Source organism: Candoia aspera, chromosome 2 (assembly GCF_035149785.1).
Source record: "Candoia aspera isolate rCanAsp1 chromosome 2, rCanAsp1.hap2, whole genome shotgun sequence".
Taxonomy (NCBI): Eukaryota; Metazoa; Chordata; class Lepidosauria; order Squamata; family Boidae; genus Candoia; species Candoia aspera.
In genome coordinates this window covers 247,466,236-247,480,820 of record NC_086154.1, presented here as the reverse complement: position 1 = coordinate 247,480,820, position 14,585 = coordinate 247,466,236, and the positions used below count along the sequence as shown (strand labels likewise).

General features: G+C 45.7%; 1 protein-coding gene across 1 annotated transcript in view; it reads right to left on the bottom strand.

Annotated features, from left to right (window-relative positions):
* CPLANE1 (ciliogenesis and planar polarity effector complex subunit 1) overlaps nucleotides 1-14,585 on the bottom strand; it is a 74,171-nt gene that overhangs the window by 26,109 nt on the left and 33,477 nt on the right. The window contains exons 29-33 of the mRNA XM_063293165.1: nucleotides 14,098-14,261; nucleotides 12,822-12,904; nucleotides 10,722-10,793; nucleotides 9,605-9,782; nucleotides 61-354 (exon numbers count right to left, since the gene is read on the bottom strand). Coding sequence (XP_063149235.1) covers nucleotides 61-354; nucleotides 9,605-9,782; nucleotides 10,722-10,793; nucleotides 12,822-12,904; nucleotides 14,098-14,261 — 791 coding nt within the window. The remainder of the gene's footprint in view (nucleotides 1-60; nucleotides 355-9,604; nucleotides 9,783-10,721; nucleotides 10,794-12,821; nucleotides 12,905-14,097; nucleotides 14,262-14,585) is intronic.

The following is a 14,585-nucleotide window of genomic DNA, read 5'->3' as shown; positions in this document are numbered from 1 at the left end:
GAATATATCTGACAAAACCTTGAATATGAGCTGTTCACTTTAAAAATCTCAGCAACTCACCATGTTATTTCCATCCTGGTTCTGATCAGGTAAGTTCTTTTCTTTCTGAGGACTGCTGTTTTTCTGACCAACATTCCAGTTGTTTTCCAGAGTTGGTATCTGATGGTCAGTAAGTTTTTGAATACAATCTGCTGGTTGTTTGGGGGGAGATTGATGTATATTACCTTCTTCTGTGTTTGAAGCCCGGCTTCTTCCTAATGGAAAGAGTTGTGGCTGCTGCATCTGCTGTGATATATTCGGCAAGTGGGCAAATCCAACTATTTGCATGAGGCTCAGGTAGTTAATCTGCTGTAGCTAGAACGTAAGAAATTAATATTTGCTAAACATTTCTCTTAGCTAAAATCTGTTACCTAAAATATTTGCAACTATGCAATTATCCTATTGAAACAGGTAATAATCAAAATATTATCCTGCTTCAGTGATCACATTGTTATTACCCTGATGCATCAGTTTCAGAAAAGGTGCACCGTAATTTAGGAATGTGAGATAATTTTAAGAGCAGCAAAATCAGGAGCTGAATAATGCCAATCGTTCCACTGCACATCCATATATAAGTCAACAGCTTAATTTTAGCTTATATTTTAGGTACAGGTAGTGTGCATGTAGAATTTTCATTACATTATGCTCACGCTCATCTGGAAAACACATTTCCACTATTCAGAAGTCACACCACCTGTGCCACACTTCCAGTTCGTATATCTAATTCATAGAAAGGTAAATAGAATTGTTCCAAGTGGGCTTACTTTTAGCTGTACCTCTAATCTCTATGCAGTCAGCAGAATATTTGAAGAATAAAGGCACTCTGGCTTCAAACTAACTTGCAGCAATGTGTTATTCTTGGCAGCATTACCAAACTGGTCTGCCATCACCTTCTGGGATGTTTAGCCACCAACCATTCTCTTCCCAGTTTAGCCATTAGCTAAAGTGCCAACCAAGTACCCACCAAGCTTGATTCTGTCTAGTTTCCAAGGCGAGTCATGATTGGCTAGATGTTGCCAACTTCTGAGGCATAATAAAGGACCAGAAGTGTGTTGGGTAAAATATTTCTAATGCAACCGGTTATTTTGATCCCACTGGAAGCCTTCTGAACTCAAAGCGGGCTTTTCTGAACTTCAAAAACTTCTAGTAAGGTTGGAACAGCCCTGGAACACTTTTGGTGAGAGTCAAACAGTCCATTTCAAGCTCGAAATATTTCAAACTCAAAATGTTTTGCATACTTCTACAAAGGAATGTCTTTTGCTATGTTCTGAATTCTGAGAACTTTTTTAAAAGCTTAATGTTGAGAAAACCACTATTTACTTTCTATAGCAGATTAGAATTTCTTTTTAAATGGTTTTCTTAGAATTGGCTTGCAACTCAGCTTGTACATTTCCAGAAACATTAGTTCTGGAAGCATTTGGTTCCCTCCCACACCCAATTTTAATTTTGAAATGCAAACTCTCAATGAAAGGCAACATATGGTACATATAGGGGATAACATAGTGGTTTCTTAACATAAGACCTACTTGAGAATTTCAAGTTCTTATGTATTTCAAAGCATCACCCAGTTTTGTTAAAAACATAGGTATGACCTGATGTCATGAGCACCGTCGAGCTGAATGCATCAGCACAACGGTACACATAACAATACCATGGAAACAAGAGCAAGGGATTAAAAGATAAGCAAAGCGACGCACAACAACAGACACAGACCCCGAGGAGAAGGGAACGACCCCGGCCGGAAAATCCAGTCAAAAGAACACAAAGGGGGAAGAAAGAGCGACAAAGACAGGGCGGATCACGAGACACGCCTGGAGCTGTCAGCAGGAACGCAAAGGATATTGCCCAGCTGAAAGCAATCACTGGCCGGAGGAAGAAGACGATTACGAGAGAAGCCCGGGGCACCAGCAGGGGCCCCGCGACCCCTCACCTACCGGCAACGAAGCATACAGGACTTGGGGGGATGACACAACCCAAAGTGGGGGGGGGCGCTGACCGGCGCGGGCTATTTAAACCCCGTACCGGCGCGCTCCCTTCACTCTCAGCTTTTTCTAGCTATGCACTATGCTGAAATAAACCAGAACCTGATCTTCTCTAAATTAGTGTCTGTGTTTTACTCAGTAGTAGGCAGCGCATGACATAAAGCTGAGAGTCCTAAACTCAGCCTCGCCAAGCCCCACCGGACAAAAACGAGCCGCGGGAGGAATAGACGGCGAGAAGAACACGAGCGGAGAGCGATGGAGCCGACACGTCGCAGCCAGGACGGGCGAGTCGTACGGCGAGAGGCGGAGGAGAACCGACAGAGGCCAGAGGCAACGCGGACCCCAGGAGCCACGGACACCCTCCCGGCCCATCCCGAGCCTCAGCCCCACCCCCGGAGGGAGGCGGAGGCGACCCAACCACGGGAGGGAGCAACATACCTCCCGAGACCCGCGGAGACCTCCCCGCCCCAAATCGCACCCCAGCCACAGGCGTGGAGCTTCAGCCCAACTGCAAGAAACGCGGTGGAGGATGGAGGGACGAACCAGCCGATTCGCTCCAAAGTTGAGCTGACCAGCGGACGGAAACGCCTAACCCCCACCGGTGGCCCAACTACGCGGAGACGCCGACCGGTCCGATCACAGCTGCGGCGCGGACCTTGGACCGAGAAACGCAAGCCAGACTCACGGCCATGGAAGCCCAACTAAGGGACCTCGGGACCATGCTGCAGTCGTTGATGTCCTCCATGCCTCACATGAACATACCCGCGCAGGTACACACCCCTATTCAAACCCCGAGCGGGTCATGGCACCCCCATAGGCCAAATGCTAACCGGCAAGCTTCCCCAGCGGAAGAAGCCGTGGGACGGGACGCGAGGAGAGGGGATCCACCAAACACCAGGGCCCCAAAGGACTTCCCCATTTCCTTCAACGGAAACCCCACGAAGCTATCGTTTTTCGTCACGAACACCAGGGAGTTCATGGGGCGGCACGGACACTCCTTTGACTCCGAAGCGGACAAAATCGCAGCCGTGGCGATCAAGTTGCAAGACAGAGCGGCGGACTGGTACGTCCAAATGTACGAGTCCAATTCCCCAGCCCTCTCTGACTTCCACGCCTTCATCACAGAGATGAAGCACTATTTTGAGGACCCGCTAGCCAAGGAGAGGGTTAAAAGTGCGCTTCAAGCCCTCAAACAGGGCGCACGAACTGTCGCGGACTACGCCCTCGAATTTAAAGCCCTCGCAGGGAAGATTAACGACTGGTCTGAGACTACCCTGATAGAGATGTTCAAAAGGGGCCTCAGCCGCGAGGTACTCCAATGGGCACTCTACCGGGATGACCCGGAGACACTGCAAGGCTGGATCTACCTAGCGGGGAGAGCGGAACACGCTCATTGCACCTTCTTAATGACGACGGCAGAGGACAAAACAAGCAACAGCCCAAAGGTACCCGCGCCACACTTGGGGCCGGCCGGTCCCACGTACCAAAAGAAGAAGTTTGCTCGCGGACCCTGCGTGAAGTGCGGGAAAATGGGGCACAAAGCGGCAGACTGCTTCTCCAACAGAACGCCAACTAGCGCTCCCAAACCCGCACTGAAAACGACCGTCAAACCAACTAACCCACCGCCGCCCCCCCACCGCCAGATGACCGGAGCCACAGCGACACCGGATGAAGACTTGGACGCTTACTTGGCGGGGGAGGACGTTGAAGTCCCAGACCGGCTGGCAGGAAACGCTCCCCGCCTGCCTTAAAACGCGCCGCGAGGCAGGCGGTGGGACAGGGGCGCGAAACACATAGACAGAGCGACGAAAGCTCCGTAATAATGGGGATAATCAGGCTTTCCTTCGGCAACAGAGCCACCACGGCTGCGGCGCTAGTGGACTCGGCGTGCTCCAAGAACCTGATCCACCCCGACATCGTCGCCAAGCTCGACCTGCCTTGCCTCCCCCTCCCCACACCGCTGGCTTTCCACCAACTGGACGGCTCAACAGTGGGAGGGAAACCAGCCACGACACAGACCGAGCCTGTCACCCTGCAAATGGGCACCCACACCGAGCGAACATCTTTTGTGGTAACCCACATAGGGCGACCCATCATAGTACTAGGAATACCGTGGCTCGCGACCAACAACCCACGCATTAACTGGAAGACCCGCACCTTCCAACTCGACGATGGCGCGTACCGGGCGCCAGTTCCGGCGGGCAGGATCAACCCCACAGTGGGACGGGCAGAGGCAGTAGCCCAGGACAACACAGCAACCCCAGAAGAACTACCTGAACAATATGCTGATTTCTCAGAGGTCTTCGGGGAAGAGGAGGCGGACCAACTACCCCCCCCACCGCAAGACGGACTGTAGAATTGAGCTGCTTCCCGATGTCCCCTTACCCAGGCCGAAGATTTACTCGATGACCCCAAAGGAGATGACAACCCTCCGGGAGTTCATTGATAAAAACCTGGCTAGGGGTTTCATAGAGCCAGCATGCTCACCGGTCGGAGCGCCCGTCCTATTCCGAGAGAAAAAAGACGGCACCTTACGGCTCTGCACTGACTACCGGGGCCTCAATGCGGCGTCCCTATCCAATAAATACCCCCTACCCCTCGTGAAAGACATGCTCGCCCACCTGTCCACGGGAAGAGTATTCTCCAAACTGGACCTCCGTGAGGCTTATTACAGGATCCGAATCAGGGAGGGGGACGAATGGAAAACAGCGTTCAACTGCCCCCTAGGCACCTTTCAGTACAAGGTACTGCCATTCGGATTAGCGGGGGCTCTGGGAGTGTTCATGCAGCTCATCAATGAGGTACTGCATGAACACCTGTTCAAAGGGGTACTAGTTTACATAGATGACGTCCTCATCTACACCCAGACGCACGAAGAACACGTAACCCTAGTCAGGCAAGTCCTCGAAAAGCTAAGAAGGGCGAAGCTCTATGCCAAACCATCTAAGTGCGAATTCCATAAAGCACGCCTAGACTACCTGGGGTACCGAATCTCCGGCGAGGGCATAGAAATGGACCCCGCAAAAGTCGAGGCGGTGGTGAATTGGGAACGCCCACGTAACAGGCGCCAACTTCAAAGCTTCCTTGGCTTCGCGAACTTCTACAGGTCATTCGCACGGGGGTTCGCGGAGATAGCCCTCCCCCTAACAGACCTCCTCAAAACTAAAGGAGTTGGGGACACATGGCGAGCCAAGAACCCAGGGACAGTACTAAATTGGACTCCCGCGTGTCAGACAGCGTTCAACAGACTGAAAGCGCTGTTCACAACGGAGCCAATCCTTGCACATCCGGACCCAGAACAGCCGTTCGTGGTCCAAGCCGACGCCTCAGACTTCTCCCTGGGGACCATACTGCTCCAAAAGGACCCTGCAGGAATCCTGAAACCATGCGCCTACCTGTCAAGGAAATTCTCAGAGACGGAAAGGCGCTGGCACGTATGGGAGAAGGAGGCGTTCGCGGTAAAATCGGCGCTAGAAACATGGAGGCATCTACTGGAAGGAGCCACCCAACCATTTGAGGTCCGGACAGACCACCGGAACCTCGAGGCCCTCCGGACGCCCAGACGCCTCAGCTCGAAACAGGTCAGATGGGCCCAATTCTTCAGCCGCTTTAACTTTCAACTGAAGTTCATACCGGGCAAAAAGAACTTCCTGGCTGACGCCCTCTCCCGACTGCCCCAAGACGAAGAGCCCGTCCCAGATATGATTGGGACGGTCCTATCCGCCTCCCAGCTGGGAATGGCAGTGACCACCCGAAGCAGCGCTCAGAAACAGCTCAACCCCACGTCTCAACCGACGGCAAGCCAACCAGCGACCAGACGGCGCCACCCGCGACTACCAGGAGGGATACGCGCAGACCTCACCACCGCCCTCAAAACCGACCCCTGGCTACTAGCAAACCCCGACAAGGTGACAATGGAACAGGACTTAGCATGGGGGGAAGGCAGAATATATGTCCCGAACTCGCAGCGCCAGGCATCCTGCGCAGATCACACGACAACAAACAAGCGGGACACTTTGGGTTTCTAAAGACCCTGCACCTAACACAACGACAGTTCTGGTGGCCCGCATTGAGACGGGACGTTAAGGCCTACGTAGCATCCTGCCCGATATGCGCAATGGCCAAACGGGCACCGGGAAAGCCCCCGGGACTACTACAAACGGTGGCGGAGCCCTCCCGACCATGGGAGGAAATCTCCATGGATTTTATAGTAGATCTACCACCCAGCCAGAAGAAAACAACCATTTGGGTGGTGAAAGACTACTTTTCTAAACAGGCACACTTCATCCCCTGCTCATCAGTCCCGTCCGCCCAGCAGCTGGCTAAACTTTTCCTTGTACATGTGTACAGGTTACACGGATGTCCCGTACGCGTGGTGACCGACAGGGGCACACAATTCACCTCGAAATTCTGGCGGGCTTTTCTAAAACTGATTGGGACCCAACAAGCCCTATCCACAGCCTGGCATCCCCAGACGGACGGAGCCACGGAGATCCTCAATGCCACACTAGAACAATTCCAACGCTCATATACCAATTACCACCAAGACGACTGGGTCGACCTGCTTCCGTTTGCAGAAGTCGCCTACAATAACGCCATTCACACGAGTACAGGGAAAACCCCGTTCGAAGTAGTCTCCGGGCGCGAGTTCGTACCCATATCGGAGCTACCGCAACCCCCGGGACCCCAAGTGGGCGCAGGCGACCGGGGACGGAAGATAGCGGCAGCGCTGAAGGAAGCACAGTCCGCCTACAAAGAACAGGCCGACAAGCACCGGCGCCAGCAACCGACATTCCAGGTAGGGGATATGGTCTACCTGTCCACCAAATTCATGAAATCACCTCAACCCTCGAAGAAACTGGGGCCTAAGTATATCGGGCCGCTTCGAGTAACACAGATAGTGAACCCGGTGGCAGTATGCCTGGACCTGCCGCACAATCTAAGGAGACTCCACCCGGTATTCCACAGCAGCCTCCTGAAACCAGCAACCACCTCCCGATGGCACCCAAGCACGCCTCTGCCCTCCCCAGTGATGATCGACGGCCAACAACATTTCGAGGTAAAAGAAATACTCGATTCCCGCCATCAACGGGGCACACTATACTATTAAGTAAAATGGAAACACTTCCCCCACCCAGAATGGGTGGTGGCTCAACACGTTAAGGCACCGGACCTGACCCGAGCATTCCACACGACGTACCCCGACAAACCAAAGGGGCGCCCAGCCGAACCGGCCCCTTAGGACACACTTCCCCCCTCAGGCCTCCCCCCCCACTCGCGTCGCCCCCAGGGGAAGGGACCCCCCAAGCCCGCGACTTGAGTAGACCTCCTCCCCCCTGAGACTCACCCTCCCGGGCCCATTGGGGAGGGAAGATTGGTTAGGTGCATCGCCAGAGGGCAAATGGCCAGGATGCACACATGACAACACGGCAAAACAAAACAAAAAGATAAGGACCCTACCTGGAGTTGAAACAGCACCAGACCAGCCACGCCTCCTCTCACGACGAACTGAGCAAGAACGAGCAGGGTGTGGTCGAGGCATGCGCACTTGGAACACACTCAAAAGATGGACACGCAGTAGAGGGCGGAGCAAGGGGAGGGGTGAAAGCACTCCGGCAGGAAATACAAAAAAAAAAATTAAAAAAAATTTGACAGCTCTCCCGGAAAACCGGAATGCCGGGGGGGGGGGGCTACCATTCGAAAGGGGGGCAGTATGTCATGAGCACCGTTGAGCTGAATGCATCAGCACAACGGTACACATAACAATACCACGGAAACAAGAGCAAGGAATTAAAAGATAAGCAAAGCAACGCACAACAACAGACACAGACCCTGAGGAGAAGGGAACGACCCCGGCCGGAAAATCCAGTCAAAAGAACACAAAGGGGGAAGAAAGAGCGACAAAGACAGGGCGGATCACGAGGCACGCCTGGAGCTGTCAGCAGGAACGCAAAGGATATTGCCCAGCTGAAAGCAATCACTGGCCGGAGGAAGAAGACGATTACGAGAGAAGCCCGGGGCACCAGCAGGGGCCCCGCGACCCCTCACCTACCGGCAACGAAGCATACAGAACTTGGGGGGATGACACAACCCAAGGTGGGGGGGGTGCTGACCGGCGCGGGCTATTTAAACCCCGTACCGGCGCGCTCCCTTCACTCTCAGCTTTTTCTAGCTATGCACTATGCTGAAATAAACCAGAACCTGATCTTCCCTAAATTAGTGTCTGTGTTTTACTCAGTAGTAGGCAGCACATGACACCTGAATTCCCACTGGAAACAGAAGTAGCGTGAACGAAATAAAACCTCCAAAGCTATAGCATGTACACACACACACCTTTCCTAAAAACATTATTGTTACTTTTAATAACTGCAAGATAAAACTCTATGGTTCTATAATTGTAAGTCTAAATATACTTCAAACTACATACCTGCTCTTTCTGAGGAAGTATGACCCCCACAGAGAACAGTCAACTCCCATTTTGTTAGGATTCAATTCCTGTCTTGTCAGGGTTCTACTGGCCCTCTTCCACCCCATCACTGCATCCAGACCCTGATTAAGGACATATACAGCTTTTCCTACTTCAGATTTTATGGAGTAAAACTGTTATTGGCATTCCTAAAATTCTTCATGCATATTTCCAGCACTTTCCTACAGATGATAATAGCACTGGGGACAAAATTGTGCCCTGTGGCATCCTACGGCATAGGTGCCAGGATCCTGAAGCATACATTCCTAATTCTATTCTCAAACACCATCCCAGCAATCAGGAGTAGAAACTCTGCAGTATAGTGCTCCTATCCCTCAACTCTTGAAGATAGTCCAGCAGGGTATCATGGTTGATAGTTAATAACAGCTGCCAAAAGATCAAGCAGGATGAATGCAGTCACAATTTTCCTGTCTCTTTCCAACAGGATGTCATCAGACCATGGCAGATTATCTTCCCAAACTAAAAAAACACACCACTCTTACATGCATAGACCCTGGCTTCCTTATGCAATATATCTAATTGTCTTATACTTTTTGAGGAAAAAACAGATAACCTTTGCTTTCATTTCTGGGGATTTTTTAAAAATACATTATCTTAAGAATTTTCAGTTGTTTTTCAAATTGAAACATTTTATTTTTTGTTGACGGAAGCAAATTACTGATTCTCCAAATCTTTAGTAATGCCAATGAAGCCACATCGGTTATTTTTTAAAAAATGGTGAATTCATGTGTTTGTTGAAATACACATACACAGAAGGGCTCTCCAAACAGGTTTTATGCCAAACACACAGAGGCAGATGTCAGTTCAAACTGATACTAGAGGCAAAGTCAAGTGACATAGCCTCAAGTGCCTTTCTATGCATTAGAGTTTTATTGCTTCAGCATCTGCCATATAAATTGCCTATGAATCCTATGTGAGTCATCTGAGTAACAGCATAGGAGTAAATAACAAATATATAACGATAAATACAGAAACTGTCTGTACCAGAGACATATAAACTATTCTACAGATACAGTATATAGAACTTCATTGATTTCAGTGAATTTAGCAGGATCTAACCCATATGCTTATATTTTTCATAATGATACATTTTCACCTGAATCAGCTTAAACATTTCATCTTGTAGCATTTGCCTGACAGCCTCTGAAGTGTTCGCTGGTTGTGCTGCTGTTTCTCTTCCATCGTCTGTCTCTTTTTTTGCACCAGCATCGCTTGAAACAATGTCTGACACAACAGTGAAAGAGGGCTGATCATCTGAAACAGTGATGTCTACACTGCAGAGATAAAATGAGAAATAGTCCATGATAAATAGAGAAACCAAGATTCTGACTCTTTTCTTAAATATTCAATCTATACAGAGTCTAGTTCTGCAGAGGTGTACACAAGGTCTGAAATAGCAGGGACAAGCCCCAGCAAAGAGAACCAAACTGACTGCATATTTAGAATGTATCTTAGTTTGTTAATGATTTCAGAACATGAAATAAATAGTTCATAGTTCCTGCTTAGGATGTGACTTGGCATATCTATTCAGAGTGGATCACAGGAATACCTGACTGTGTGAAATGGTTATCATGAGCAATCCCCAAGTAACAAAAGGCATGGAAGTCTGTTTGCTCTGAAAACCAAGCTGTGTAAGCTGCATACTGGTAAACACAGATGTGAAATAACAAGAGGAACATGAGACAATAATGTTCCACTACATATGATATCTCATCTGTTTTATTGGTGAGGAAGCATGTGTTTCTCCTTAGTTTTCCTTCTGTTCCCCAAACTGAGATCGACATTCTTTGAGTAATAACATGCATGTCTCCAGTTAGTCTTTCGTAAGTCACTATTATATACTGTACACAATAATCTCTCATCACAGCATCAGCCATAGTTCCAGGTGGCTTATAATAATTAGCTATTATTCCGTCAATTTAACATTCCTCCACCTGGAATTATTATCATTCAAACAGTCTACTGTAGGGTAGGAATTAAATACTGGCACCTCCCCCACATTCCTAAAGGCCTCCCAGTCTTCCTGGGGATCCCCAGTTGTTCCAGGGCAGTTCAGAAATAAACCTAAGGATAAGCAACCATCTACTAATGACAATGGACCATACATTTCTGAAATAGGGAAAAGTTTTAATTGATAGTAAAATGTCATACGTGCTAGAAATTAAGGGGACAGATTATGGACAGCAGTTCATAAACTTTAGAGAATAATTTACCTAGATGTTTCTGCCCTCCTTTCAGGGCAAAGTGAAAGAGGAACATCACTGGGAACTACCTCACATGTAGTACTAGAGCTACAAAGAGAAAGATACAGAACATTTTTTAACCCATGATAAATCGTGATTTGAATGCATATGAATTTTAACTAAACAATTTTAATTAAAAGTTTCAAATGTATTACTTACTATTCATTCTTTATCATAGCAGTCAGCTTTTTAGTAAATTCTGTTTTTAAACAAACACTGTTACCTTGTTCACAACTTGGACTGTTTACATCTGGTCTCTGTAGCCAGTAGTAACTAACTCAACAAAAACACCTAAGTTACATAAATGCCAGGATGAAATTCAACAAAGAGAAAAAGAAAAGAAACCAGTACTGATCAAAAGTTAAATTTCTAAATGGAGTCCATATATACTTTTCTTTCAAAGGGCAAATTACTCATTTAAATCATTAACAAAAAACATCATTAGCTGTTAGGAATGGAAAAACAACTTAAGGGGGATAAAATGAAGGAAGAGCAATTCTATGCATCTCTGGAAGATGTCTGCTTCTGTTGAGTACATTTAGAAAACTATTTTAAAATTATATTAACAGCATATTTAAAAATACGTTTATTCACAACTTTCATCAATAAACGTAACACTGTAGGTACAAAAGGACAGAATCCAAAGGCGGAAATATTAAGGTGAAAATAAACTACATGGTTTCTCCCAAAGACTATTATAATTCTTTATATCTGAGTCTATTTAAAACAAAGTGTGTGACGTGGGTTTATTGGCCGCACGTATTCATAAGTAAATAAAACATCTACATATAATAAACATGAATATATTTCAATATCCCTACCAAATTTGTTCCCCCCCCCCGGAAAACTAACACACGGGGCCATAAAGAAATGTTCTTCTCCATGTGTACATGAAATCTAAGCCAAATAAACATCAGAGTCCTCTCAACCATATGATCCTTATCTCAGCTCTAACCTTACCAATCGAAAGAATCAGAAGAAATTAAATAGGTATGGGATGGGAAAGGGGAGGAAATTGGTGGAATTTTAAGGAAACTACACAAGTGGCCATGATACAATGTTTGCAATGGCAGGTGTAGCTAGTCATAATATACACATTTTTAGGAAGGCAAAATGTTAAGACCAAAATACAGGTAATTTGCCATCATATCTGAATGCAAGGCAGAATATCAGCCAGAAGTTACAAACTCGTATCTCTAATGTGCAACTCCCTCTCATTCAGGATTATCACTCCCCAAAACACACAAAATTCTCTCTACTTGTTATACACACACACGAGATCCACTCATACCACAAATCTAGCAAAGTTCACTCAACTAAGTTCTGATTTCTCCCTCACAATCATTCCCCAATATATGAATACTTGTATTCTCTACTCTCACCTATGCAAAACTCTCAAAAATACATGCACACGTAACATGCTCCGCCAGATGCCTTCCTAAATGATTCCTTCGCTCTTCTTAGTATTCCTGAGCCCAGCCCCATTCTCTTTCCTTCCTTTTCCATGTGTCAGGTCATTCTCAGTCCCGATTGCTTTGTTGCTTCACATTCAGTTGCCCCAAATATGCTTTCCCTACTACTTCTTCCTTCTCCTCCTTCATGAAATCATTCTCAGCTCTTTGCCATTCTTATTCCTATCCCCTATGGTTCCTCTTATTAGCTAGTTGCCACTGGATCTGACCTTTTCTTTGTTTCCTTAGCAGCTGAGAGCACTTCAAAGTGAAGTGCAGGATTTCAGCCATCTTTACTTCCTAGACTACCTCTGGATTCATGTGGGGCCCAGAAGATTTAGGAGAATAAAGATGTCAAGCGGGAAATACTTCACTGTGAAACACTCCTGGCCGTTAAAAAGTTATGCTATTATTGTTATGTATTAGGAAAAAAAATCACAAGTATTAGTAGATAGTATGTGGGTACAGATCAGGGCTTCCTACTCCTAATGTAGAGCAAAGCTGTAGAACTACTTAAGACATAACTTATCAGTTAAATTCTGATACATACTCAAAATAATCAAATTAGCAAACAAAGCAAAGAATAAAACACACAGACTTATGGATATATTTCTCTTACCCATCCAGTTTTGTGTATTTTCCCTCAGATATTTCCATTAAAGGCTCATCCTGTTGACATTCTACTTTTAATTCAGAGAGCTGCTGTGATTTAAAAAGAGTATTTAAGCACATATGAACATGTTATCATTCCACCACTTTAAACTAATAAAATTTAGTACTTATTTATTCCATTAATATCCTGCATTTCAGTCAACTGTTGGACTTCCATAAATGATCAGTAGTGATAGTGACATGTAACCAAGGTTATATGTGTGCATAGAATATACAATATTGTTATGAGTATCTTCTAAAAAGTATAGCCTGTAGTATCATTTTACAGATTTAATATCTAACAAGATGGAAAATAAACAGAAGCTTAAGGCAAGCAACCTCTTTTTGATGGGGGTAGGGAAACCTAAGGACCACTTCCAGTCCCCTATAAAGACTACATTTTTAAAAATTGGAAGTTGGAAAAAACGGAGCAGGGCCGGAGGTAAAATATCCACAAATGTTAGTTTTCAATCTATTACTAAATTTTATTCGGTAAAAACCTACAGGCATTAATTATACTTGATGCAGCATCTGAGCCCCTATGAAAATTGCTACAGAATTGTCATTTTTAATGGAACAAAACAATCATTAAGTACAGAGGGAGTAATCATATTATCAACTTAATTAATTGTAATTTACTGAACATATAATTATATTTTTGATAATTTGGGTCCTAAAGCCAACCACTCAAAGGCTGTCTCTTCAGTTTAAAAAAGCTTGTGCAGCCTAGTTAAAATTAATTGATAACCAGTAGCTCTTTCCAGAGTAATTTCCAAAGAGCCTCAGAATATAAAAACATGAAGTCAAAGAAACCTTCTTTGAGAGGCAGGGTCTGAAGCAGAAAACTATCACTTTCAAATTTGAGTAGTGAATGAGGGCCACAACAGCTCATCACTGTTATGAAAAGGTTATTGGACTTAAACACTTTGAACAAAAATCTGTAGGTCTCTATTTTCCAAATCAAAGAAATGCCCATGATACTTCATTAACAAGCTATAGACTGTCACTCATCATTAGTTTGAATTTATTTTTCTGCTATCATGGAAAGCATAGGTATAGGATGTACGTTTCTCCTGACTATCATACATGAAGTCTGGACTAAGAACTGTATGAATGAACTTGATTTTGCAGTAATAGGTCATGATTCTATAAAAGCCATGTTAAACAATGCCGAAGTCCTCTTCCTACTGCACTGGAGATGGTGCAGAGAGTGATGACAGCATGTTCTAGCATATATACTGTGCTAAATCATATTTAATGTTATATATGATGCATAAAGCAGATTTTATCATTACTGAATGGAAGAAAATACACTTATTTTGAGAACAACTTGCCTCGTTTTTCTTTTGTACTGATTTAATACTGACAGAAATGGTAGGACTGCTTGAAAATGGATCTTCACTGTAGCCTTTAAAAAAGCACAATATTAAAAAGAACAATTAAATTACTAAGGGAATAATTTAATTCTTTTCCATATCTTTTCCTTTCTTTTCACTGACATCCCTCTTCATTAATTCTCTTGTGTTCATGTGAGAGGCAGTAAATATTTTAAGAGTATTTTGTTTGTTAGTAGCTTTTAAACTGATTCATGGAACCTCTAAAAATGTTGAAATTATTTTCCTCTCCTAAAGTAGCACTCCTGTTCGCAGTCTTACAATATATCTTTGTAATGTTGGCCAGGCGAAGGAGGAATTTCCAGAACAGAAACATCATTTTTCCCCCTTCAATTTCT